Source organism: Indicator indicator, chromosome 7 (genome assembly GCF_027791375.1).
Source record: "Indicator indicator isolate 239-I01 chromosome 7, UM_Iind_1.1, whole genome shotgun sequence".
NCBI lineage: Eukaryota > Metazoa > Chordata > Aves > Piciformes > Indicatoridae > Indicator > Indicator indicator.
This window is the reverse complement of record NC_072016.1, coordinates 37368354-37392722: the sequence shown is the minus strand read 5'-3', so window position 1 is coordinate 37392722 and position 24369 is coordinate 37368354. Positions and strand designations below refer to the sequence as shown.

The 24369-nt window shown below is 55.1% G+C and overlaps 1 protein-coding gene across 1 annotated transcript; it reads right to left on the bottom strand.

Annotated features, from left to right (window-relative positions):
- Window positions 1–391: 391 nt before the first annotated feature.
- LOC128968224 (microsomal triglyceride transfer protein-like) lies at window positions 392–21518 on the bottom strand. The gene is made up of 18 exons (XM_054382595.1): window positions 21431–21518; window positions 19160–19341; window positions 18845–18988; window positions 18145–18252; window positions 16255–16371; window positions 14585–14724; window positions 13769–13922; window positions 12611–12768; window positions 11582–11747; window positions 10331–10438; window positions 9971–10183; window positions 9643–9857; window positions 7326–7423; window positions 4675–4796; window positions 3853–4080; window positions 2766–2890; window positions 1681–1851; window positions 392–539 (listed from the first exon to the last, which is right to left on the bottom strand). Exons 1-18 carry the CDS (start codon window positions 21516–21518, stop codon window positions 392–394), a joined length of 2685 nt encoding a protein of 894 aa, XP_054238570.1.
- Between the last annotated feature and the right edge of the window lie 2851 nt (window positions 21519–24369).

Below are 24369 nucleotides of genomic sequence, written 5' to 3'. Positions count from 1 at the left end.
GGAAGAGGATGCTCCAGGGAGGTGGTGGAAGCCTCATCCCTGGAGGTGTTTGCAGCCAGGCTGGATGTGGCTGTGAGCAACCTGCTGTGTTGTGAGGTGTCCCTGCCCATGGCAGGGGGGTTGGAACTGGCTGATCCTTGAGAGGTCCCTTCCAACCCTGACAATTTTATAAAGCCCTTCCCCATGAAGGGAAAGAGTTCAGCCTTTGGGGTGAGCAGGGGCAGGTTTGGCTCTTCCAGCCCCAGGCAAGAGGTCCCTTCCTCCTGACCTCACTGCAGCATGGTTCTTGTGGTGGAGGACTTGGGCAGAGCCCCTGCCAGCTCACATTGGGCTCACAGAGAGCTGGGGTGTATGGCAGGCAGGTATCCCGTCCCAGAGTGCTCCACCTCCCCTATTCCTCTTGTGTTGTCAGCAGGAGGCTGCAGAGCTTGGAGTTGGCCCTGTGCAAGGCGAGCTCCCTGGCAGGCACGGTGCCCTGCCTGCCTTTTCGAACGCTGCTGCTCTGGCTCCCGGCACACTTGGAGACTGTGAAGATTTCTCTGTGGGACAAGATGACAGCAGCTGCTCAGCAGGCTGAATCCTCAGGTGGACCTCAACATCCTCCCACAGCAGCGGTCCTGCTTTGCAGGGGGGGGGGGGGGTTGGACTCGATCTCTGGAGGGTCCCTTCCAACCCCTAGCATTCTGTGGTTCTGTAGTTGTCATTTCCTGCTGGCCCAGGCATGGTGCTTCCTCCCATGCCATCAGGAACTTGCACTGTGCTTTCCCCAGGTTTTGTGCCCTGTGAGCTGCCATCCTTGCCCAAGCCTTGCACAGGCACCCTCTGAAGCAGCAGGACAATGATGGGGTGGGCTGGATGGGACACCCAAGCTGCCCTGGAGCACCATGCAGCAGGGGGGTTGCATCCCCTGCTTTTGGGGGAGGCAGGGGACTCCCTGCTCCAGAGGAGGTCTGGGGGGCTTCCCATTGGGGATGGGGGGTGCAGAAGATGCAGAGTGTAGAGGTGAGGTCAAGGACCATAAGGAGGTGAAGAAGGGACACAAGGGGCAGTGGATGGAAGCTACAGCACAGGAGGTTCCACCTCAACATGAGGAGGAACTTCTGCACTGTGAGGCTCACAGAGCACTGGAACAGGCTGCCCAGAGAGGTTGTGGAGTCTCCTCTGGAGGCTTTCCAGCCCCATCTGGATATGTTCCTGTGCTAGATTCCATGGTCCTGCTCTGGCAGGGGAGGGGGGAGGTTGGACTCTGAGCTCTCCAGAGGTCCTTTCCAACCCCTAACATCCTGTGCTGCTCCCTGTCCATGGCAGGCAGGCAGCAGCACACCTGAGCTGCGTGGAGCTTCTGGCCCTGGCTGAGCAGTGAGAAGTCAGAGATGCTCTTCCTCAGGAAGCCACCCTCCAAAAACAGCAGGTCCAGCCCGAAGGTGGAAAGCAGGTCCTGAGGCTCAACAGGGCTCTGGGCAGCCTGATCTAGTTGGGGATGTCCCTGCTGACTGCAGAGGGGGTTGGACTGGATGACCTTTGGAGGTCCCTTCCAACCCAGACCATTATATGATGCTCTTGCTACTGGTTTTGCCCCACCCCACTCAAGCAGGGGACAGCCACCAGTTGCTGCCTCCCTCTAAGAAGTCCTCCTTTCTCTCAACCACATCATGATGTTTGGCCACAGCCAGAGGCTACCTGTATGGGACCTGCTCCTCTCTCAGCTGCAGGCACATGAGCACTGGGCTGCCAGAGAACCTCAGCATGGTGTCGAAGTGGATCGAGGTCTCCACCTCTGTCTGGCTTCTCAAGGTGGCTTGGAGGAAAGGGGCATCAAGTTCTGCCTGGAAATCCATGGCCAGGCTTCCCCTGCAGGAGAGAAGAGCATGGCTGAGGTCATCAGGCAATGGCAACAACCCCATGAGCATCTTGGGTTTAGGTCTGGCCAGGGGAAAGTGTAAGCAGTGCCCACTAGCCCCCTCTGAGCTGTGTCCAACATCAGAGAATGGTTTGGGTTGGAAGGGACCTCTGAAGGTCGTCCAGCCCAACCCCCTCTGCAGTAAACAGGGACATCCTCCACTAGATCAGGAAGGGCTGGACCCAGCAGGAGAAGGGCAGTAGGCTGTGGAAAGGCAGCTAAGGTGGAGCATCCTTCATGATGAATGCTGAGCCACCTAATGTGGGGGGGCTGAAAATTCCACCCCCCAACATTAACTACCACACCTGAGGCCCCACACCCCAGTTCTGGAGCCACTATTACAGGAAGGCTGTGGAGGTGCTGGAAGGTGTCCAGAGAAGGGCCATGAGGGTGAGCAGAGGGCTGGAGCTGCTCTGCTGTGAGGACAGACTGAGAGTTGGGGCTGTTCAGTCTGAAGCCTTCTCTTCTCCAGAAGTCTCCAAGAGACCTTCTTGTGGCCTCCCAGTATCTGAAGGGGGCTACAAGAAAGCTGGGGAGGGACTTTGGAGGGTGTCAGGGAGTGATAGGACTGGGGGGAATGGAGCAAAACTAGAAATGGGTAGATTCAGATTGGATGTGAGGAAGAAGTTTTTCCCCATGAGGGTGGTGAGACACTGGCACAGGTTGCTCAGGGAGGTGGTGGAAGCCTCATCCCTGGAGGTTTTTGCAGCCAGGCTGGAGGTGGCTGTGAGCAACCTGCTGGAGTGTGAGGTGTCCCTGCCCATGGCAGGGGGGTTGGAACTGGCTGATCCTTGAGGTCCCTTCCAACTCTGACCATTCTATGATTCTCTGATCCCCAGAGTCAAGCAGTTTCCCACCCACTGACCTTGTGCTGATGCTGGTTTTCAGCTCCTGTTCCCAAATGCTGACATCCATGTCAGCTGAAATGTCAAGCCCCAGCCCACCTTGGAGTTTGATGGTCACTTGGAGGCCAGACTGCAGAGGAATGACCTGGAAGATGGAGAAGGCAGACCTTGCTGTGACTGGGCACTGCTCTTGGCTGAGCAGCAGGCACCCTGCAGCTGGGCTGGCACGGGAGGAGCTCAACCCACCCATGGAGCCATGGAGCTGCTGTTCTACCAACCCCAAGAGGCATCTGGCAGTGCCACCTTGCTCTTAGATGTGTGTCCATGGTGAGGAACACACCTAAAATCCTCTGCCTCATGCTCACACTCCATCTGGAGTACTGTGTCCAGTTCTGGAGCCCCTAGCACAGGAAGGATCTGGATCTGCAGGAACATGTCCAGAGAAGGGTCATGAGGATGAGCAGAGGGCTGGAGCTGCTCTGCTATGGAGACAGACTGAGAGAGTTGGGGTTGTTCAGTTTGGAGAAGAGAAGGCTCCCAGGAGACCTTCTTGTGGCCTTCCAGTATCTGAAGGGGGCTACAAGAAAGCTGGGGAGGGACTTTGGAGGGTGTCAGGCAGTGATAGGACTAAGGGGAATGGAGCAAAACTAGAAATGGGGAGATTCAGATTGGATGTTAGGAAGAAGTTGTTCCCCATGAGGGTGGTGAGACACTGAAACAGGTTGCCCAGGGAGGTGGTGGAAGCCTCATCCCTGGAGGTTTTGAAGGCCAGGCTGGAGGTGGCTCTGAGGAACCTGCTTTGGTGTGAGGTGTCCCTGCCCATGGCAGGGGGGTCAGAACTGGCTGATCCTTGAGGTCCCTTCCAACCCTGACAACTATGAATTGTCAGAGTTGGAAGGGACCTCAAGGATCAGCCAGTTCTGACCCCCCTGCCATGGGCAGGGACACCTCACACCAAAGCAGGTTCCTCAGAGCCACCTCCAGCCTGGCCTTCAAAACCTCCAGGGATGAGGCTTCCACCACCTCCCTGGGCAAAGCTGTTCTAGTGTCTCACACTATGAGGCTTCACTAGGGCTTGGGGCTGGGCATCCCTTTCCCACCCAGTACCTGGTGATGGTCCATCAGCAGGAGGTTGCCTTTGACCAGACTTGTGGGCTCTCCACTGCTCAGCAGGACCTTGGCCATCAAGTCTGTGTAGCCCTGGAAGAAGGTGATGGGGCGCAGCTGGACGTTGAAGAAGATGGCAGACATCCCAGCCATGAGCTCTGGCTCCTCTTCCCCTTCCAGGAAGTTTTCTCCCAGCATTGACTCCATCCCTTGGGCTTCAATGGTGACCTAAAACACAGCAGGAGAGCTGAAGCAAAGCTGGAGAAGGTTTTGTGCCCTGTGAGCTGCCATCCTTGCCCAAGCCTTGCACAGGCACCCTCTGAAGCAGCAGGACAATGATGGGGTGGGCTGGATGGGACACCCAAGCTGCCCTGGAGCACCATGCAGCAGGGGGGTTGCATCCCCTGCTTTTGGGGGAGGCAGGGGACTCCCTGCTCCAGAGGAGGTCTGGAGGGCTTCCCATTGGGGATGGGGGGTGCAGAAGATGCAGAGTGCAGAGGTGAGGTCAAGGACCATAAGGAGGTGAAGAAGGGACACAAGGGGCAGTGGATGGAAGCTACAGCACAGGAGGTTCCACCTCAACATGAGGAGGAACTTCTTCACTGGTGAGGCTCACAGAGCACTGGAACAGGCTGCCCAGAGAGGTTGTGGAGTCTCCTCTGGAGACTTTCCAGCCCCATCTGGATATGTTCCTGTGCTAGATTCCATGGTCCTGCTCTGGCAGGGGAGGGGGGAGGTTGGACTCTGAGCTCTCCAGAGGTCCTTTCCAACCCCTAACATCCTGTGCTGCTCCCTGTCCATGGCAGGCAGGCAGCAGCACACCTGAGCTGCGTGGAGCTTCTGGCCCTGGCTGAGCAGTGAGAAGTCAGAGATGCTCTTCCTCAGGAAGCCACCCTCCAAAAACAGCAGGTCCAGCCCGAAGGTGGAAAGCAGGTCCTGGGTGACTGAAAGGCAGAGAGACAACCTGTAAGCATCCCTGGGCTTCCCAGGATCCCAAAGAGTCACACAGTCTGGATCTTAGGAAGAAGTTCTCTAGTAGGAGGGTGATGAGGCTCTGGAATGGGTTGCCCAGAGAGGTTGTGGATGTCCCCTCCCTGGAGCTGTCCAAGGCCTTGAGCAACCAAGTCTAGTTGAAAGGCATCCCATGGCAGGGACGTTGGAGTAGATGATTTCTGAGGTCCCTTCTGACCTAAGCCTTTCTATGATTCTATGATCAAGTCCCACTGCTTGACCACTTCAGGGCTGACCCAAACTACGTTCAGAGCACTGTACAAATGCATCTTGAACACTGACAGACTTGAGCCACCAAACACCTCTCTAGGAAGCCTCTTCCAGTGTCTCACCACCCTCTTGGTGAAGAAATATTTCCTAATGTCAAGGCTGAACTTCCCCTGATGCAGCCTTAGACCATTCCCATGCATCATGTGCTGTATTCACAGACTGCATGGGGTGGGAAGGGTCCCTCAAAGGTCATCTTGTCCAGTCCCCAGGCAGCAAGCAGGGGCACCTCCAACCTCAGAGTCACAGAATCCTTTGGGTTGCAAAAGCCTTTGAAGATCAGTGAGTCCAACCATTCTCTAACTCTACTGAGGCTGCTGCTAAACCAGGACCCCAGCACCACATCTCTGCCTCTTTGAGAGCCCTCCAGGCATGGGGATTCCACCACCTCTCTGGGGAACCTGTTCCAGTGTTGGAGAACCCTTTCACTGAAGGAGTTTCTTCTGATATCCAACCTCAACCTGCCCTGGTGCAACTCAAGGCTGTTTCCTTTCATCCTGCAACTTGTTCCTTGGGAGAGGAGACCAAACCCCACCTGGCTCCAGCCTCCTTTCAGGGAGCTGCAGAGAGCCAGTGGTGTCACTGGGTGGTGGTGAATCATGGATGCTCTGAGAGCAGCAGCAGCATGGAGAGGAAGGCTGACAAGAAAATACAAAGCCCATGGGTGGGAAGTGCAAGGATGGGATCCCAGCAAGGGTGTGCCCAGAGCCAAGTCAGTGCTCAGCAGGATGAGAAGCTTCCTTAACAGCTTCAGAGATTGCATTGGCTTGGAAGTGGACCCTCAAAGGTCTTTTGTCCAACCCCCCTGCAGCCAGCAGGGACACCTCCCACCAGATCAGGCTGCCCAGGGCCACTTTGAGTCTGACCTTGAAGGTCTCTAAGGTTTGATGGTGGGAATTGGGAGGTCACTGGGTATGCCTAAGAGCAGGCTTCTGAGAGCTCCTTGGCAACTTGCAAGCCTCCTCAGGAGCTTGTGTGGTTAGTGTGCTTGTTGGGTTGTTATTATGGGTAGTATATGGGCATTGTATGCTGGAGAGAAGCCAGGGGAAGTGATCAGGGGACTTGAGCATCTCCCCTGTGCAGAGAGACTGAGAGCCCTGGGGCTGTTTAGTCTGGAGAAGAGAAGGCTGAGAGGGGATCTGATCAATGTCTCTCAATAGCTGAGGGGTGGGGGTCAAGTGGAGGGGGCCAGGCTCTTTTGGGTGGTGCACAGTGATAAGCCAAGGAACAATGGATACAAACTGGAACACAGAAGGTTTCAGCTCAACATGAGGAGAAACTTCTTTACAGTGAGGGAGACAGAGCCCTGGAACAGGCAGCCCAGAGAGGTTGTGGAGTCTCCTTCTCTGGAGACTTTCCAGACTCATCTGGATGCATTCCTGTGTGGACTACCCTTGGGTGATCCTTCTTTGGCAGGGGGGTTGGACTGGATGATCTCTGGAGGTCCCTTCCAACCTCTAATGTTCTGTAATGGTCCTGTAGAGCTCTGCCACCTCTGGCCAGGGTGGCTGAGCTGCTAATGGCAGCCATTAGAGATCTGAATCTTCTCTGCACCACCTCCCTGTGTTCTTGCAGCAATCAAAGGATTTGGCATTGCAGTGTTGGTTCTTTTGTCACCACCTACGCCCTACAGGGAGGTGTTCAGTGCCAAGCTGGATGGGTCTTGGAGAAACCTGCTCTAGTGTGAGGTGTCCCTGCCCATGGCAAAGGGGTTGGGACTGGATGATCTTTGAGGTCCCTTCCAACCCAAACCATTCTGTGATTTGGGAAAGGCATGTGGCCCAGGCCCCCTGCTCTAGGAGGGGGTCAAAGAGAGGTATCTCAGCTGGTGGCAACCAACCAGCCAGCTTCAGCTGGGGGACATGCTCAGAAACCACACAGCAAGGTTTTGGGGTAATTCTATGAAGCCGAGACCTCTTGTAGAAGCCTCACCACCATCCCCTTCTTTAGCTGCTTCTTTAGGAACAAGTTCTGCACCATGAGGCTGGTGGAGAACTGCAACAGGTTGCCCAGGGAGGTAGCTGAAGCCCCTTGGCTTCCTTGGAGATATTCAAGGTCAGGCTCAACAAGGCTCTGGGAAACCTGACCCAGTGGAGGATGTCCCTGCTGACTGCAGGGGGGTTGGGCTGGATGACCTTTGGATGTGCCTTCCAACCCAAACCATTCTATGGGATGAGCGTCCCCCATGGTGTCACCTGTCAGAGGTCCTGAGAAGGAGGAGGAGATGCCAGCTTTGGAGAAGAAGTGGTAATTATTGATCTGTGGCTCTCTCAGGATGTCTTTCATGATCTTCCTGGAAGAAAGAGGGAGAAGCTGTGTCAGCATTGGGAGGGAAGGAAGGGAAATGGCCTCAGGTTGCACCAGGGGAGGTTTAGATTGGGTGCTAGGAACAATTTCCTTGCTGGAAGAGTGGTCAGGCTGCCCAGGGAGGTGGTGGAGTTCCCAGCCCTGGAGGTGTTCAAGAAAAGTGTGGCCATGGCACTGTGGGATGTGGTTTAATGGCCATGGTGGTGTTGGGCTGAGGGTTGGACTCGATCTTAGAGGTCTTTTTCCCAACCCAACCCATTCTATGGTTCTGTCAAAATGCAAGCTGGTTGTGCAAAGAAGGAAGTACAAAGGTCCAAGCTATTTCTCCTGGTTGCCCAGAGAAGCCTAAGCAGGAATGGAAAGGAGCAAATACGGCTCACAGGATGTTAGGGGTTGGAAGGGACCTCTGAAGAGCCACAGCAGGACCATAGAATCCAGCACAGGTCACACAGGAACACATCCAGATGGGTCTGGAAAGTCTCCAGAGAAGGAGACTCCACAACCTCTCTGGGCAGCCTGTTCCAGTGCTCTGTGAGCCTCCCAGTGCAGAAGTTCCTCCTCATGTTGAGGTGGAACCTCCTGTGCTGGAGTTTCTATCCATTGCCCCTTGTCCTATCCCAGGGTGCAACAGAGAAGAGGCTGCCTTGGAATTGCCCTCTCCTCTGGTTGATGAGGATAAACCAGAGGCAGATGTTTTGGTGCAGTCTCTGCTGAGCTCTGGAAACTCCCGGTGCTGGGTTTGTTTTGTGCTGGCAGGCACATTACTGCAGTGACAAAAGTGTGCCCTGCTCTGCCAGCTGGAGCTGTGGCTTCCAAGAGCCCAGAGCCTGGCTCCTGCTGCCATGGGGCAGGGTGAGGAGGGAACGCTGAGTTTTTGCCTGCTTGGATGCCACCTGCAGTGGCAGCCCTGCTCTTTTCTTCCTCCTGCAGCTGGGAATTGCCAGGCAGCTGACCCAATTCCAGCTCCAAGAAGTGTGCTGCTAGCATGCTTCAGAGAGGTGTGCTGGGTGGAGAACCACAGCTGGAGCGTGGAGGAGGAGGAAAACAAGCAAGGACAAGTGGGAATTAGATGAGGCCAGCTGCTCCAAGGTGAATCCTCATGGAGAGCCAAAGCACAGCTTGGCTTAGTTCAGCACCAGGCCACAAAGAGTGACTACCAGGAGGATGGAGACTCCCTTTTCACAGGGAGTCCTATGGAAAAGGCAAGGAGTGATGAGGATAAGTTACTGCTGGGGACATCCCCACTGCACTCCAGAAGAAAATGTTTCCCCATGCAGTGCTACAGGCTGGGGTGGGAGTGGCTGGAGAGCAGCCAGGCTGAAAGGGACCTGGGGGTGCTGGTTGACAGCAGCTGAACATGAGCCAGCAGTGTGCCCAGGTGGCCAAGAAGGCCAATGGCATCCTGGCCTGCATCAGGAAGAGTGTGGCCAGCAGGAGCAGAGAAGTCATTCTGCCCTGTGCTCAGCTCTGGTTAGGCCACACCTTGAGTGCTGTGTCCAGTTCTGGGCTCCTCAATTCAAGAGAGATGTTGAGATGCTGGAACGTGTCCAGAGAAGGGCAATGAGGCTGGGGAGGAGTCTGGAGCACAGCCCTGTGAGGAGAGGCTGAGGGAGCTGGGGGTGTTTATCCTGGAGAAGAGGAGGCTCAGGGGAGACCTCATTGCTGTCTACAACTACCTGAAGGGAGGTTGCAGCCAGGTGGGGGTTGGTCTCTTCTCCCAGGCAACCAGCACCAGAACAAGAGGACACAGCCTCAAGCTGCGCCAGGGGAAGTTTAGGCTTGATCTTAGCAAGAAGTTCTTCCCAGAAAGAGAGATTGCCCATTGGAATGTGCTGCCCAGGGAGGGGGTGGAGTCACCCTCCCTGGAAGTGTTTAAGACCAGCCCGGATGAGGCACTTAGTGCCATGGTTTAGTTGATTAGATGGTGTTGGGTGATCAGTTGGACTTGGTGATCCTGAAGGGCTTTTCCAACCTGGTTAATTCTGTGGTTGGGATCATCTCCCAAGGGAAGCAGTGGAGTCCTTGAGGCTGGACAGTTTGAAGACTCAGCTGGGCAGGGTGCTGAGCCAGCTCATCTCAACTCTACTGGGACCCAGAAAGGTTGGACCAGATGGTCCCTGGGGGTCTCTTCCAACCTGGCACTCTGTAAACTGGGAGGGGGGGAAGGAGGGGGAGAAAAGAGGCAACTTTCCCCTCCAAACCCACCTTGCTGGGTGGTGGGCAGCATGGAGGACGTTCTGGACCTTCTGCAGCAGAAATGTGGCTGTCTCTGCCTCCATCTCCTTGGTGGCCAGCAGGATGTTGATGACATCCATGGGCAGGGGCTCATTATCCAGGAGGAGTTCGGCGGCGGCTAGGCGGCAGGTCTGGGCGTAGCTCCTCTTCTGCTGGTGGAGAATCCTCCTCATTGCCCCTTTCACCTGAGGGGAGTTCCAAAGGTGCTGGCAGATGGTGGCTCTGCACCCCTCCCCCCTCCCTGGCTTGGCTTTGGACAGGAGGAGGAGCACCAAGCATCAGCAGCCTCCTTCGGTACCTTGCCGGAGATGTGCCCAGCAGGGAACCGCCGCAGGGCAGAGATGGCTGCGGTGGCCACGGCAGCAGGAGCCTCCTCAGCCTGCTCCAGGAGGGTGGGGATAGTTCTGGGCAGTGCTGCATTCCCCAGGGCCAGCAGGTAGGTGACCACCTCAGACTCCTCCTTGGCACCTCGTAGCCCCCTGAGGATGGTCTCCGTCCCATGCTCCACCTCCTGCCCAGCGTTTGCAGGAGAGCAGAAGAGAAGGGAGAGTGAGGGGGGGAGGGACAGGAGACATTTGGGGCACCCCTAGGGGAAGCAGGGGTGGGAGCCAGGAAAAAAACCTGAAAAGCCAAGCATGGAGGTTTGTAGAGGACCCACCTGTAGGTCACACAGCTTCTGCTGGCACAGCTTGCCAACTAGAGAGCCCAGGGCAACTATTCCTGTTTGCTGGAGCTCAGGGGCCAGCTGCTTCCCATCCAGCTTGTCCTGGGCAGTGGGAAAGGGGTGTGTTGGGAAAAGGAACCAAGAAAAGGAGGACAAAGCCAGAGAAGGAGCAGGTTCTACCTCTTCTCTCAAAGCATTTACCACAATAGGGCAAAGCAAGTTCTTGCCTACCTTAGAGGACGCAACACTTGGTTTAATTTGATCAAAAGCTGACTTTATTTTTTTTTCTCCCTCATAGTGGCCTTTAATTAAAGCTTTTATTATCTGCAGTGCACTGACACAAAGCTCTTACTGCTGAATGATTTGGTTTTTTTCCCCTCTGAGGAACATCTACTCTCATCACCAGTGTCCCATTAAAAGCACAGCAAATAATCTCATGAGCAGGAGGATCTATTTCTACAGAGAGACATTTTCCTTCCCTGCCTGAAACAGGGTGAGGATCCATCCTGGACTCAAGGAGGGAGAGCATCACAGAATGCCAGGGGCTGGAAGGGACCTCCAGAGATCATCCAGTCCAACCCCCCTGCCAGAGCAGGGTCACCTAGAGCAGGTCACACAGGAACACAGCCAGGTGGGTCTTGAGTATCTCCAAGGAGGGAGACTCCACAACCTCCCTGGGCAGCCTGTTCCAGTGTTCTGTCACCCTCACAGGGAAAGAAAAAATTTCCTACTCTTTCCATGGCACTTCCTATGCCTCAACTTCCACCACTACTCCTTGTGCTGGCATTGGGCATCACCCAGCAGAGCCTGGTTCCAGCCTCTGGGCACTCCCCCTGCACATCTTGATCAACAGGAATGAGGTCACCTCTCAGGCTCCTCCTCTCCAAGCTAAAGAGCCCTCAGCTCCCTCAGGCTCTCCTCCTAAGGAAGATCTTCCACTCCCTTCAGCATCTTTGTGGCTCTGTGCTGGACTCTTCTAAGCAGTTCCCTGAGGTCCTTCTTGACCTGAGGGGCCCAGAACTGGACACAGTACTCCAGATGCGGCCTCAGCAGGGCAGAGTAGAGAGGGAGGAGAACCTCTCTCAACCTACTGACCATTGCCCTTCTAATCCAGCCCAGGATACCATTGACCTTCTTGGCCACAAGAGCACATTGCTGGCTCCTGGGCAACCTCCCATCCACCAGGACCCCCAGGTTCTTTTCCCCTTCCCTGCTCTCCAGCAAGGTTGAAACATCCTTACTTACTAACACCAGGTGCAGAAGCTCTCCTGAAGGCCGTGGAGAGAAGGCTGCTGCATAGAGGAACTTTTCCAGCAGCATCCTAGACTCCTTGTGGGAATCCAGAAAGTCTGAGAGAGCTGCCAAGGATGCCAGCGACTGCGCCGCCACCGCTGCCTCCACCAGAAAGGGGCTGGATCAAGAAGAGGGAGGTCATCAGTGGCATGGCCCACCAAGACAGGTGGAGGAGACAGGAAGTACCCTCTGCAGCTCCTCATCCCCCTTCCTCTTCTCTCTGTTCCCCTCTTGCTTTAGAACTCATGGGAGCTTCAGTTCCTGATCTTTAAAAAGAGAAAACCCAACCTCTAGAATTAGAATCGTGAAAAGGTTTGGGTTGGAAGGGACCTTAAAGGTCATCTAGTTCCAACCCCCTGCCATGGGCAGGGACACCTTCCCCTAGCCCAGGTTTCTCCAAGCCCCAGCCAGTCTGGCCTTGATGACTCAGAGGGATGGGGGCTCCATGACTCCCCTGGGCAATCTGTTTCAGCACCTCAGCACCCTGATGGTGAAAGAACTTCTCCCTTACATCTGCTCTGAGCCGAACCTCATCCAGTCTGAAGTCATCATCCTTTGTCCTACCTCCTCATGCCCCTGTAGAAAGTCCCTCCCCAGCTTTCCTGTAGCCTTCTTAAAGCACTGAGAGGCCACCAGAAGGTCTCCCTGGAGCCTTCTCTTCTGCAGGTCGAACAACCCCAACTCTCTCAGCCTGGCCTCCCAGCAGAGGGCTTCCAGCCCTTGCATGATCTTTGTGGGCTCCTCTGGCTCTGCTCCAGCAGGTCCATGTCTGTGCTTTGCTGAGGGACTCCAGAGCTGGCCCCAGCCCTGCAGGTGGGGTCTCAGTAGGGTGGAGCAGGGCAGGTTTGCACCAGTCAGGACAGCTGCCTGGCCCAGGTATGGCGTGGACCAGCACCAAACAACCTTTAGTCATTGGGGCCAAGAGTGAGCACAAGAGCCAAGGCTCTACATGGACAGAAAGCCAACTGCTGGGAGCCTCACAGCATCTCCTCAGGTGCTCTTCTCAGCAGCTGCAGCACATCTCTCTTCTTGGCTCCACGCAGCATCTGGATGATCCTCTGGAACCTCCAGGTGGTCGCCACCTTCCAGGTGTCTGTTTTGACCCTCTGGCTGTCCAAACCCTTCAGGTAGGTCCTCAGCTGCAGAGATGGAGGTGGGTTAGGTGGGGTTTGGCCTCTTTCTACCTCTGATCCTGCATCCTGGGATCATAGAATGAATCACCTGGGTTGGAAGGGACCTCCAAAGGTCATGCAGTCCAAGCCCCCTGCAGTCAGCAGGGACATCCTCCACCAGATCGAGTTGCCCAGAGCCCTCTTGAGCTCAGATATCTCTAGGGATGGAGCCTCAACTACCTCTCTGGGCAACCTTTTCCAATCATATTTGTACTTGAGAAATACTTAGGAGTATGAGGGGCCCATGGGGGTCATGCAATTACCAGCAGGCATCTACTGCAGCCTCCCACTCCCACCACTGAGGCCTTGTGGTGAAGCCCAAAAGCTCCAATTTGTGGGATGTACCAGGAAAAAAGCAGGAGAAGCTGCAAGCATCACCCCTGCCTGAGAGATTTCCTAGGTGAAGAGCTTGGGGGGACTTGGGGAGGCAGCAATGACTCCTCTGTTGTTCTTGCTAGCCTGATGTGTGCTGGGAATGCTTCCTGACCTCAGAGCTGTGGTGGGATTAACCCAAGTGGATGTGCCAGAGGTGCCTCAGATTACTTCTCCCCTGACAGAAGCACAGGGGACAGGTAGGTCCTTCCACCATGGGGAGCACCATGAGACACTAGAATCATAGAACTGTCAGGGTGGGCAGGGACACCTCATACTCCAGCAGGTTGCTCACAGCCACATCCAGCCTGGCTGCAAAAACCTCCAGGGATGAGGCTTCCACCACCTCCCTGGGCAACCTGTGGCAGTGTCTCACCACCCTCATGGTGTAAAACTTCACTTCTAGTTTTGCTCCCTTCCCCCTCATCCCCTAAAAGGTCAGGTAGAAGGGGTGACATCATCAGGCTCCTGCTCTACATCTCTCCTGGGGCTGCATCCTGCCTTGCCAGCCCCTCCAAATGCACCACTGTGGTTTGAACCCCAAACCCCACAGCCCTGGGGGGGGAGAGCATGTGATGAGTTTTGGGCTGCTGACCGATGGGCAGTGGGTGCAGACCCTCCTGAAGGGCAGGCTGGTCATGGCCAGGGGCTGGTGCTGTCCTTCCATGCCAGCCAGCACATTTTCAAGGCTTTGTCCAGCTCCCTCTGCTGGGCCAGGCACTGGAGGAGACTCTAGCTGGAGCTGCTGCCTGTGAAGAGAGAAGAAGCCATCAGGAAGTGCTTCACCATTTACAGGCTGAGAGGTTCATGGAGGTTTGGAGGTGAGGTGAAGCTGTCAAAAGCTGTCTGGGGTTTCCCTCCATGCCATGGCCACCCAGTTCTCCTTGCTGCCTGCACCCGGCTGTGCCAGCTGAATCTACAGCATAGAATGGGCTGGGTTGGAAGGGAGCTCTGAAGGTCATCCAGTCCAACCCCCTTTGCAGTCAGCAGGGGCATTCTCCACTAGATCAGGTTGCTCAGGTTGAGCCCCACTTTAAATATCTCCTGGGATGGAGCCCCAGCCACCTCCCTGGGCAACCTGTGCAGTGTTCCACCACCCTTATAGTAAAGAACTTGTTCCTAACATCCAATCTAAATCTGCTCTTCTCTGGTTTGAAGCCATTGTCCCTTGTCCTGTCCCTGCAGGCCTTTGTGAACAGTCTCTCTCCATCCTTCCTGTAGCCCCCTTCAGGTACTGGCAGGCTGCTATCAGGTCTCCCCAGAGCCTCCTCTTCTCCAGGCTGAACACCCCCAGCTCCCTCAGCCTGGGAGCTCCTCTCCAGGGTGCTCCAACCCCCTGATCAGCACCACCTTCAACTCCAACAGGTGAACTTTCATCCTGGGCATGCCCAGTGTGGGGGGCATCACTCACCTGGAAGTGATTTTGACCCCACTGGTGGACCTCAGGGCTGGGGACAGCAGGTGGCTCTCCTCTGCCAGCACTGACTGCAGGAGGTCGTCTTTCACCAGGTACTGGCTGCTGCTGCTGGGCTGCCACTCAACTCCAAAAATCTTGAAGGAGGAGAAGCAAGGTGAGGAGAAAAACAAGCCAAAACCCAAACCCTTTGCTCTCCTTTACCCTCTCCCCAGGAGATCTCTCTCCTCTCTGCTCCTCTCTAGTGAGCCTCCAGGAAGGCTGGAGAGGGACTTTTCATAAGGGTGTCTAGTGATGGGGCAAGGGAAATGGTCTGAAGGTGAGGGAGAGTAGGTTTGGACTTGATCTTAGGAAGAAGTTCTTCAGTTCAAGGGTGGTGAGACCCTGGAACAGGTTGCCCAGGTTGGAGGCAGCCAAGTCTGGTTGGTTTGTGCTGGGTTGGTTTGAGAAGATGATCTTGGCAGCTGGCTTGAGAGCAGCCCTGAAGAAAAGGCCTTGGGGGTGCTGGTGGATGAGAAGCTGAACATGAGCCAGCAGTGAGCACTTGCAGCCCAGAAAGCCAACCAGAGCCTGGGCTGCAGCAAGAGAAGTGTGGCCAGCAGGGTGAGGGAGGGGATTCTGCCCCTCTGCTCCACTCTGGTGAGACCACACCTGGAGTACTGTGTCCAGTTCTGGAGCCCCTAGTACAAGAAGGATATGGAGGTGCTGGAAGGTGTCCAGAGAAGGGCCATGAGGATGATCAGAGGGCTGGAGCTCCTCTCCTATGAGGACAGACTGAGAGAGTTGGGGTTGCTCAGTCTGGAGAAGAGAAGGCTCTGAGGAGACCTTCTTGTGGCCTTCCAGGATCTGAAGAGGGCTCCAAGAAAGCTGGGGAGGGACTTTTGAGGGTGTCAGGGAGTGATAGGACTGGGGGGAATGAATAAAACTAGAAATGGGGAGATTCAGATTGGATGTGAGGAGGAAGTTCTTCCCCATGAGGGTGGTGAGAGACTGGCAGAGGTTGCCCAGGGAGGTGGTGGAAGCCTCATCCCTGGAGGTGTTTGCAGCCAGGCTGGAGGTGGCTCTGAGCAACCTGCTGGAGTGTGAGGTGTCCCTGCCCATGGCAGTGGGGTTGGCACTGGCTGAGCCTTGAGGTCCCTTCCAACCCTGACAATTCTGTGATTCCATGATCTTTTGAGGTCCCTTCCAACCTAAGCCTGTCTATGACAATTCAATGATCCCCAGAGATCCCTTCCAACCTCTACCATTCTGTGTGGTTCTGTGACCTTTTTTCTGCACCTACCCATCTCCAAACCAAGTCTGAGCTGTGCTTGTGTATCCCACTTGGGGGATGGCTCTAAGAGCTTAGAGTCCTGTCCCAGGCTGGGGCAGAAGGCTGAAGCCAGCTGGGAGTGGGATCCACAGCTCACCTGTAAGAAGATTTTGGGGCCAACCTTGCTGTACTTGTCATGAGTTGAGCCCTCCACCACCACCATGGAAGCATAGAATGATAGAATTGTCAGGGCTGGAAGGGACCTCAAGGCTCAGCCAGTCCCAACCCCCTGCCATGGGCAGGGACACCTCACGCTCCAGCAGGTTGCTCACAGCCACATCCAGCCTGGCTGCAAAAACCTCCAGGGATGAGGCTTCCACCACCTCCCTGGGCAACCTGTTTGGTTCCAACTTGCTTTGTTAACAGAGGTGAATCCAGCTTTGGTCCTTGTGCAGCTGAGGAGATCCTTTATCTTTCTGATGGAATGGTTGGTCACAGAGTATGTGACTTGGCAGCTCCCAGAGGTGTCCTCCTGGAACATAAAGGTGTGAAGGGTGATTGGGCTTGGGTTGAGCTGAAACAAGAGGGACCTGTGTAGAGGACAGACACAGAGCACAAGAAATAACCACAATAACCAAATCTCTGGGGACCTGGGCCATGCCTGAGGGGTTGCTGGGGAACTCCAAGTCCACCTGGCTTCTGGAAATTCAGTTTAACAGCAGCAACAGCAGCTCTTGACCTGAGTTTTGGGTTTTGAGGTTATGCCATGCTCTTCACAGGGCACTGCAGCAGGAGCTGAGCTCTGGGAAGGGAAGGATTTCCCAGCCAGCTGCCAGCTGCTGCTCAGACTGGGCAAAGCAAATCCCTCCTGGTAGAAATTGTTGTGGAGCTTTTTCCTCCTCTCTTCTTACTGTCTAGGGAGTGATGATGATTTTCCTACATGTGCCCACTCCTGAGAGGGTCACCTACAGACTACTGGACATGAAATCACTCTGTTTGCCCACACTCATCCCTGCTTGACAGCCCAGGGGCAACTGGAGCAGCAGAGCCCATGCTATGCTGTCCTGAATTTTGCCTTTTCCCCCAACTCCTCCCTTTAACAATTTTAATCTCAAAGAGGGAGGATTCATCCCTGGAGGTGCTTAAAAGCCATTTAGACGTGGTGCTGGGGGATCTGGCTTCGTGGTGGACTTGGTAGGGTAGGGGTAATGGTTGGGCTCAATGATCTTGGAAGGTCTTTTCCAACCTAAATGATTCTAAGCAGCTAGGCTCCCACCCTTGCACCTTTCTGATGGTTGCCAAAAGGCAACCAGGGTGCTGCCAAACTGGACCCCTTTAGAGGGGACAGACTTTTGAGCAGGGCCTCTTGTGACAGGACAAGGTGGGGGGTGGGGGTGGTGCTTTGAACTGCAAGAGAGAGATTCAGGTTAGAGAGAAGGGAGAATTTTTTTTTTTCCCACTGAGGTTGGTGAGACACTTGCCCAGGTTGCCCAGAGAGGTGGTAGATGCCCCATCCCTGGCACTATTGCAGGCCAGGCTGTTTGGGGCTCTTGAGCAAGGTCAACCAATTGCAGATGTCCCTGGTCATTGCAGGGGGTGGAAGGGTGGATTTGGTTGACCATTAAAGGTCCCTTCCAGTCCAAGCCATTCTATGATTCCCCTGGTGAAGCACCTAGGCTGGCTGTGCTTTTGGGGTCAGCTCTCCTGCTGTGGTGTGATCCCTGGGTTTTGGACAAGACGTGGCCCCAGCTCTACACTGACCTCAGAAATCACAGAAACATTCAGCTTGGAAAAGAGCCTCAGGATCACCAAGCCCAACCCAGAACCCTGCTCTACAAACCAGAGCCCCAAGCACCACATCCAAACCACCTTCAAACACAGCCAGGCTTGGGGACTCCACCACCTCCCTGGGCAGCACATTCCAATCCCTGACCACTTCTGCTGGGAAAAACTCATTCCTAATGTCCAATCTGAATCTACCCAGTCCCAGCTTGAGGCCATTCCCTCTTGTTCTCTAATTACCTGGGAGAAGAGACCAGCACCAGCCTCTCTATGAGGTCCTTTCAGGTAGTTGCAGACAGCAGTGAGGTCTCCCCTCAGCCTCCTCTTCTCCAAACTGACCATCCCCAGCTCCTTCAGCTGCTCTTCACCAGGATTTATTCTCCAAAGCCCTTCCCCAGCTTCCTTGCCCTCCTCACTCCAGCACCTCCACATCTCTCTTGCACTGAGGTGTCCAAAACTGGACACAACCCTCGAGGGGTGAGCACAAAGGGACAGTCCCCTCCCTGCTCCTGCTGTGGCTCACCTCCAGGGTGGTGCCAGCCTGGGGCTGGAGCTGGAGCAGGCTGCTGACACCTCGCTTCAGGTTGGAGATCAGGATGCTTCCTGCTTCCTGCCCATAGATGGCTTTGACCTGGGAAGGCAAAGAAAAAAACAACCTAAGTGGTTTCTGCCCGGTGGGGCTCTCTGCTGCCTGAAAGGCATCTCCCCTGTGACCTAACCACCACCCTGTGGTAGGTATCTGGGAATTTTGCAGGAGCAGGACTGTGTCCCTCAGTAGCTTGAGCTTTGTGTGTGCATGCCCACGAGGTTTCCCCCATTTCCTCATCTTCCAGAGGCTTAGAGGAGGAGGTTATAAAGAAGATTCTGTCCCCATAGGGCCCTAGGTGAACCTGCTGTGGCAGGAGGGGGGGATTAGATGATCTCCAGAGGTCCCTTCCAACCCTTTTCTGCTGTGACTGTGCTGGGGTTGGAGCCCTTTTCACGTGGGGTGCTGAAGCTCCAACCAAGCCTGCAGCCCCCCTGTGAGGATGAGGCTCCATCTAGGGTCACACTGGACTTTGCAGGACATCTCATAATCCCACGTTTGCCATTCTCCCTGGTTCCTTCTGCTCTGATATGACAGCAGAGGTGGAGCAGGACTTCTTAAGCTGGGAAAATTTGGGATGTGGGCAGGATTGCCCTCTGGAGAGGGCACAAGCAAGCCCAGAGTGTGTCCAGCTGACCTTCCCACTGCTCCAGAAGATGAACATTGGCTGCTGGAGCTCTGCTTGTGCCTCCTGGCTCAATGAAATCTCTGCAGGGGGACCTCCAGGGCTGCCCTGGCTCCTCTCCTCTTCTGACTCCTGTTGGGCTTTCAGGTCACGGATCTAGGACAGTAGAAGGAGGAAGAAAGCAGTGACCAAGGACATCTAAAGCTGCTGTGCAGATGGCCTCTTGGTCACAGAGGTAATTTTTCAGGTGGGAAGGGGGTAAGGCAAGGCAGCAGCACTGCTCCCAGGAGGAGCAGGTGACTGCCTTGACTTTAGCACCTCACACACCTGCACCTGGAGCAGCTCTTCTCCACCTTGATCCCTCCAGACCTGGTGCACCAGGACCAAGGCCTCAGCCTTCAGCCAGACTCCTCGTGGGGAGGGTGTGGATGCATGGTGCACCTGGACATCCAGGGAGTAGTGGTACTGGTACAGGGTCCCAGGCTGGAAGGAAAGTGGCTGCAGATCCCCTAAGGAAAGGTGCAAAGGTTGAAGGTCACAGAATCAGCATCCTCCATCCCAGGGAGGACCTGCACTCCAATGGATGCTTCTGGCCTGCATCCTGGAAGTGTGAGGTTTATGCCAGGCAGTGGGGCATGGCTGATGTTCTGGGGAAGCACATGGGAGGGTTTTAGTGGGATATTACTTGTGCCTGTGGTTTGGGTATCTGGGGGTGCTTGGGCTGACAGCTGATTCCTGTTGGCATTTCTAGCCCTTCCTTTGACAGGGTGCCCAGAGGAGGGCAACCCCTTGGGGACTGCAGGGCTCTGTTGAAACTGTCAGAGAGTCACAGAGTCCCACAGTGGTGGAGGTTGGAAGGGACCTCTGGGGATCATCCAATCCAACCCCCACCCCTGCTGAAGCAGGGACACCCACAGCAGCTTGCCCCAGGGTCACAACAGCCAGGTGGGGTTGGAAGCTCTCCAGAGAAGGAGACTCCACAACCCTTCTGGGCAGCCTGCTCCAGGGCTCCAGCACCCTCACACCAAAGAGGTTTTTTTCCTCCTGTTTAGGTGGAACTGTGTCCCAGTTTGTGCTCATTGCCCCTTGTCCTGTCCCTGAGCACCACTGGAAAGAGTCTGGCCCCATCCTCTTGCTCCCCATCCTTTAGCTATTGATCAGCATTGAGCATCTCCCTTCTCAGGCTGCTCTGCTCCAGGCTAAGCAGCCCCAGGGCTCTCAGCCTGTCCTCCTCACAGAGATGCTCTTCAGCACCCTTTAATCCTGAAGCAAAGTTTCCTGAGCACACCAGGACACCAGGGATGTCTTGAAGAGTCTTTTTTTGGGCACTGTGGATTACCTGGGGCTGTTCTTGAGGGGAGAAGAGAGGCCAGGGTGTGTTTCCCACCGGTTCTTAAATCACTGATCTCTGTGATGGGGCCAAATGAAGTTGGTAAGGCAGCTTTGGATCCAAACTCCTTGGTTTAATCTTATTTATCTAGAATTATTTGGAGTCCCCAGAGGGTTGCCTCTGCCATGCCGTAAGCAGTCCAATGTATTGTCTAAAGTCACTTGAGATTCTCCCCCACATCTGATGCCCTTGCTGGGCCTCTGGAAGCTTTTGTAGCTCTGCTGCTCTTGTAACAATGAGCAGTGAATAGATGGAGCTCCCACTCACCCCCCTGGGGCTGGCCTCCAGCAGTAAGCCTAAAGACTTTCTACACTCCTGCACCCTGTGCAGTTCAAAGAGCTCCAGCTCTTTGCTTTTCCTTACTTCTCCCCCAGGGAGGACTTCCACAATCCCAAAACATTCCCTCCCCTTCGCCCTCAGGAGATGCTCAGAACATTTACAGTTGTAGTCGTAACTCTTCCCTCCCCAGCCAGACTCTGGAGAGATGTTGTGAGCCCCAAGATGAGGCTGCCACCTGTGAGAGCATCCAGACCCCATCGTGTCCTTGTTGTGAACCCCAAGATGAGGCTCCCACCTGTGAGAGCATCCAGACCCCATTGTGTCCTTGTTGTGAACCCCAAGATGAGGCTCCCACCTGTGAGAGCATCCAGACCCCATCGTGTCCTTGTTGTGAGCCCCAAGATGAGGCTCCCACCTGTGAGAGCATCCAGACCCCATCGTGTCCTTGTTGTGAACCCCAAGATGAGGCTCCCACCTGTGAGAGCATCCAGACCCCATCGTGTCCTTGTTGTGAGCCCCAAGATGAGGCTCCCACCTGTGAGAGCATCCAGACCCCATCGTGTCCTTGTTGTGAACCCCAAGATGAGGCTCCCACCTTTGAGAGCATCCAGACCCCATCCTGTCCCTGTACCCTCAGCAGCCCAAAGCCTTTTACCTTTCGCTGTTCTCCCGAAGGAAAAGCAGAGCAGGCAAACGTATCCCAAAACTCCCTGTGGATTCATGGTGGGCTCCGGGAGCTGGGCGGGATCTGGGGAAGGAAGGGGGTGGGGGATGGGGGCGGGGTGGGTGGGGGCTGGGGGTGGGGTGGGTGGGAGAAGGAGTCTCCAACAACAGTGGGCACGATTTGCAGCGTCAGGCGCTGGGGGCTCGACCTTCTCCCTGTCTCCGCCTTGCCCAGGAGAAGCAAATCATTAAACCTTTGCTCCAACCCCCAGCGGCCACCGAGGCTTTGGAAACGAGCTGAGGTTTGCCAAGGGGGGGTGAGAGCAGGGGAGAGGGGAAAGCTGCCAGAAGCATTTCAGGGTAGAAAAAAATGCCCTGGAAAAGGGGCAGGGAGGTGGCCAGAAAGTTGCCTTGTCCCTTGGTGAACCGTCTTGTCCCGGCTGAAAGGAAAGGGGAAGGCTTCTAAAAGCAAAGGAAGGGGAGGGGGGAAAGTCCTTTTCCATCCTTCCAGTGAGAGCCTGGGATCTGCAGCTCAGGAGCTCAGGTTACTTAAAGGGCCAGGCTGGAACTGGATGGCAAGAACCTGCCCATGGTTGGATCCCCATGAGGAAGGTGAGATGCTGGAACAGGTTGCCCAGGGAGGTGGTGGAAGCCTCATCCCTGTTCAGTCTGGAGAGGAGAAGGCTCTCAAGAGATCTTCTTGTGGCCTTCCAGGATCTGAAGGGGGCTACAAGAAAGCTGGGGAGGGACTTTGGAGAGTCAGGGAGTGATAGGACTGGGGGGAATGGAGCAAAAATAGATTCAGATTGGATGTTTGGAAGAAATTCTTCCCCATGAGGGTGGTGAGACACTGAAACAGGTTGCCCAGGGAGGTGGTGGAAGCCTCATCCCTGGAGGTTTTTGCAGCCAGGCTGGAGGTGGCTGTGAGCAACCTGCTGGAGTGTGAGGTGTCCCTGCCCATGGCAGGGGGGTTGGAACTGGCTGAGCCTTGAGGTCCCTTCCAACCCTGACAATTCTGTGATCATAGAATCATTGAATCACCTTGGTTGGAGGAGACCATCAGGGTCATTGAGTCCAACCACATTTGACTCTCTCAAATCTGGTGCTAGATCATGTGTCCCTCAGCACCACACAAATGCTGTTACCCTCAAAACAGCATGGGGAGGGGGTTGGGAGATGGAGGTTTGCTGGTGGTGCTCCACACAGCCTGCTCACCCCTTGACCCACCAACCAGGGAATGTTGTTTTTCCCCTCCATGCATGAGCTGTCTGCTTGCTGCCTTTAGTTGCTTCCTAAAGACACTTCAGATTGCAAAGTCCTTCCAAGGTGGTGCTGTGGCTTAGCATCCCCCAAAAGGTCAGGCAAGTGGGAGGGAGAGTGAGGTACATCACACCTTTCTTGTACAGGGATCTGAGAGTTGATAACATCATCATGGAAGTGATCTGCAGATGCCTGGCAGCAGGACAAAAACCCAATGAGGGTTCGTGTTGTGATGTTTTCAAGGGCACATCTTCCAGCTCTGCATCACCCCTGGGCTTTCAAGCCACTTCTGTGACCTGAAATGAAGGACAGGTCTGCTGGGGGACAGTTCAGCTCTAGATGCCTCTTCCCTGGAGGTGTTCAAGGCCAGGCTGGATGAGGTCTTGAGTTACCTGGGCTAGGGAAGGTGTCCCTGCCCATGGTGGTGGTGGTGGGGTTGCTGAGATGCTGGAATGTGTCCAGAAAAGGGCAATGAGGCTGGGGAGGGGTCTGGAGCACAGCTTTGTGAGGAGCAGCTGAGGGAGCTGGGGGTGTTTGGCCTGGAGAAGAGGAGGCTCAGGGGAGACCTCATTGCTGTCTACAACTACCTGAAGGGAGGTTGCAGCCAGGTGGGGGTTGGTCTCTTCTCCCAGGCAACCAGCAGCAGAACAAGAGGACACAGTCTCAAGCTGTGCAGGGGGAAGTTTAGGCTTGATCTTAGAAAGAAGTTCTTCACAGAAAGAGAGATTGCCCATGGGAATGGGCTGCCTTGGGAGCGGATGTGGTTGGCATCCCTGGAGGTGTTTAAGAGCAGCCTGGATGAGACACTTAGTGCCATGGTCTGGTTGATTAGTTAGGGTTGGACTTGGTGATCTTGGAGGTCTCTTCCAACTTGGCTGAGTCTGTGATCTTGAAGGTCTCTTCCAACCCAAACCATTCCATGGACAGCTGACAGACCAGCAAGACCTCGGAGCTGCTGTTGCAGCTTGGCAGAACACACCAGGGCATGGTCAGTGTAACCAGGTCATGGTGCCTCAGGGGCAGAGGGGCACACAGGGACCTTGCCACGGAGCTGTGACCTCAGAATGGACTTTGGCAAAGGGTGGACAACCTGAGCTCACCTAGATGAAAGCAGGATGGAGGCAGTGGGGACTGTTGCATCAAAGCCCATTGCCTGCGAGCCTCCACTCAGCGTTTTCAGCTGCAGATGGTCATCAGAAATGTCAAGTGGAAATAAGGAGAGACCTTTTTGCAGCCTTCTAGTACTTCAAGGGGTCAACAAGAAAGCTGGGGACAGGCTTTTGAGCAGGGCCTGTTGTGACAGGACAAGGGGGGATGGTTTGAAACTGAAAGATGGAGATTCAGACTTGGAGAGAAGGAAGAAATGTTTGACACTGAGGGGGGTGAGACCCTGGCCCAGGTTGCTCAGGGAGATGGTAGAAGCCCCATCCCTGGAACCATTGCAGGTCAGGTTGGTTGGGGCTGTGAGCATCCTGTCCAGTTGCAGATGTTCCTGCTGACTGCAGGGGGCTTGGGCTGGATGTCCTTTGCAGGTCCCTTCCAACCCAAACCATTCCATCATTTTTTCAATATTTTTTCCAGTAAATGATAAATAAAATATTTCTGACCCTGGAAGCTGCTTTGGAGCAACAGGAGCCCAGGACTCTCCAACAGAGCAACAAGTGGCTTCCCCCTCCTCATCTTTTCTTCCTCTCCCCCCTCCTCTTCTTCTCTTCCTCTCCCCCCTCCTCTTCTTCTCTTCCTCTCCCCCCTCCTCTTCTTCTCTTCCTCTCCCCCCTCCTCTTCTTCTCTTCTCTCCCCCCTCCTCTTCTTCTCTTCCTCTCCCCCCTCCTCTTCTTCTCTTCCTCTCCCCCCTCCTCTTCTCTTCCTCTCCTCCCTCCTCTTCCTCCCTCCCCCCTCCTCTTCTTCTCTTCCTCTCCCCCCTCCTCTTCTTCTCTTCCTCTCC

Bases quoted from the DNA above. Each gene is read 5' to 3' on its own strand.
- LOC128968224 (XM_054382595.1), bottom strand. From the start codon at position 21,518: ATGCTTCTGGCAGCTTTCCCCTCTCCCCTGCTCTCACCCCCCCTTGGC. The intron at 11,748-12,610 runs GTGAGGCTCCCA...TTCTTGATCCAG, and splicing joins AGAGCACCTGAGGAGATGCT to CCCCTTTCTGGTGGAGGCAG. The intron at 10,439-11,581 runs GTAAGTAAGGAT...CCCACTGCCCAG, and splicing joins AGCTTCTGCACCTGGTGTTA to GACAAGCTGGATGGGAAGCA.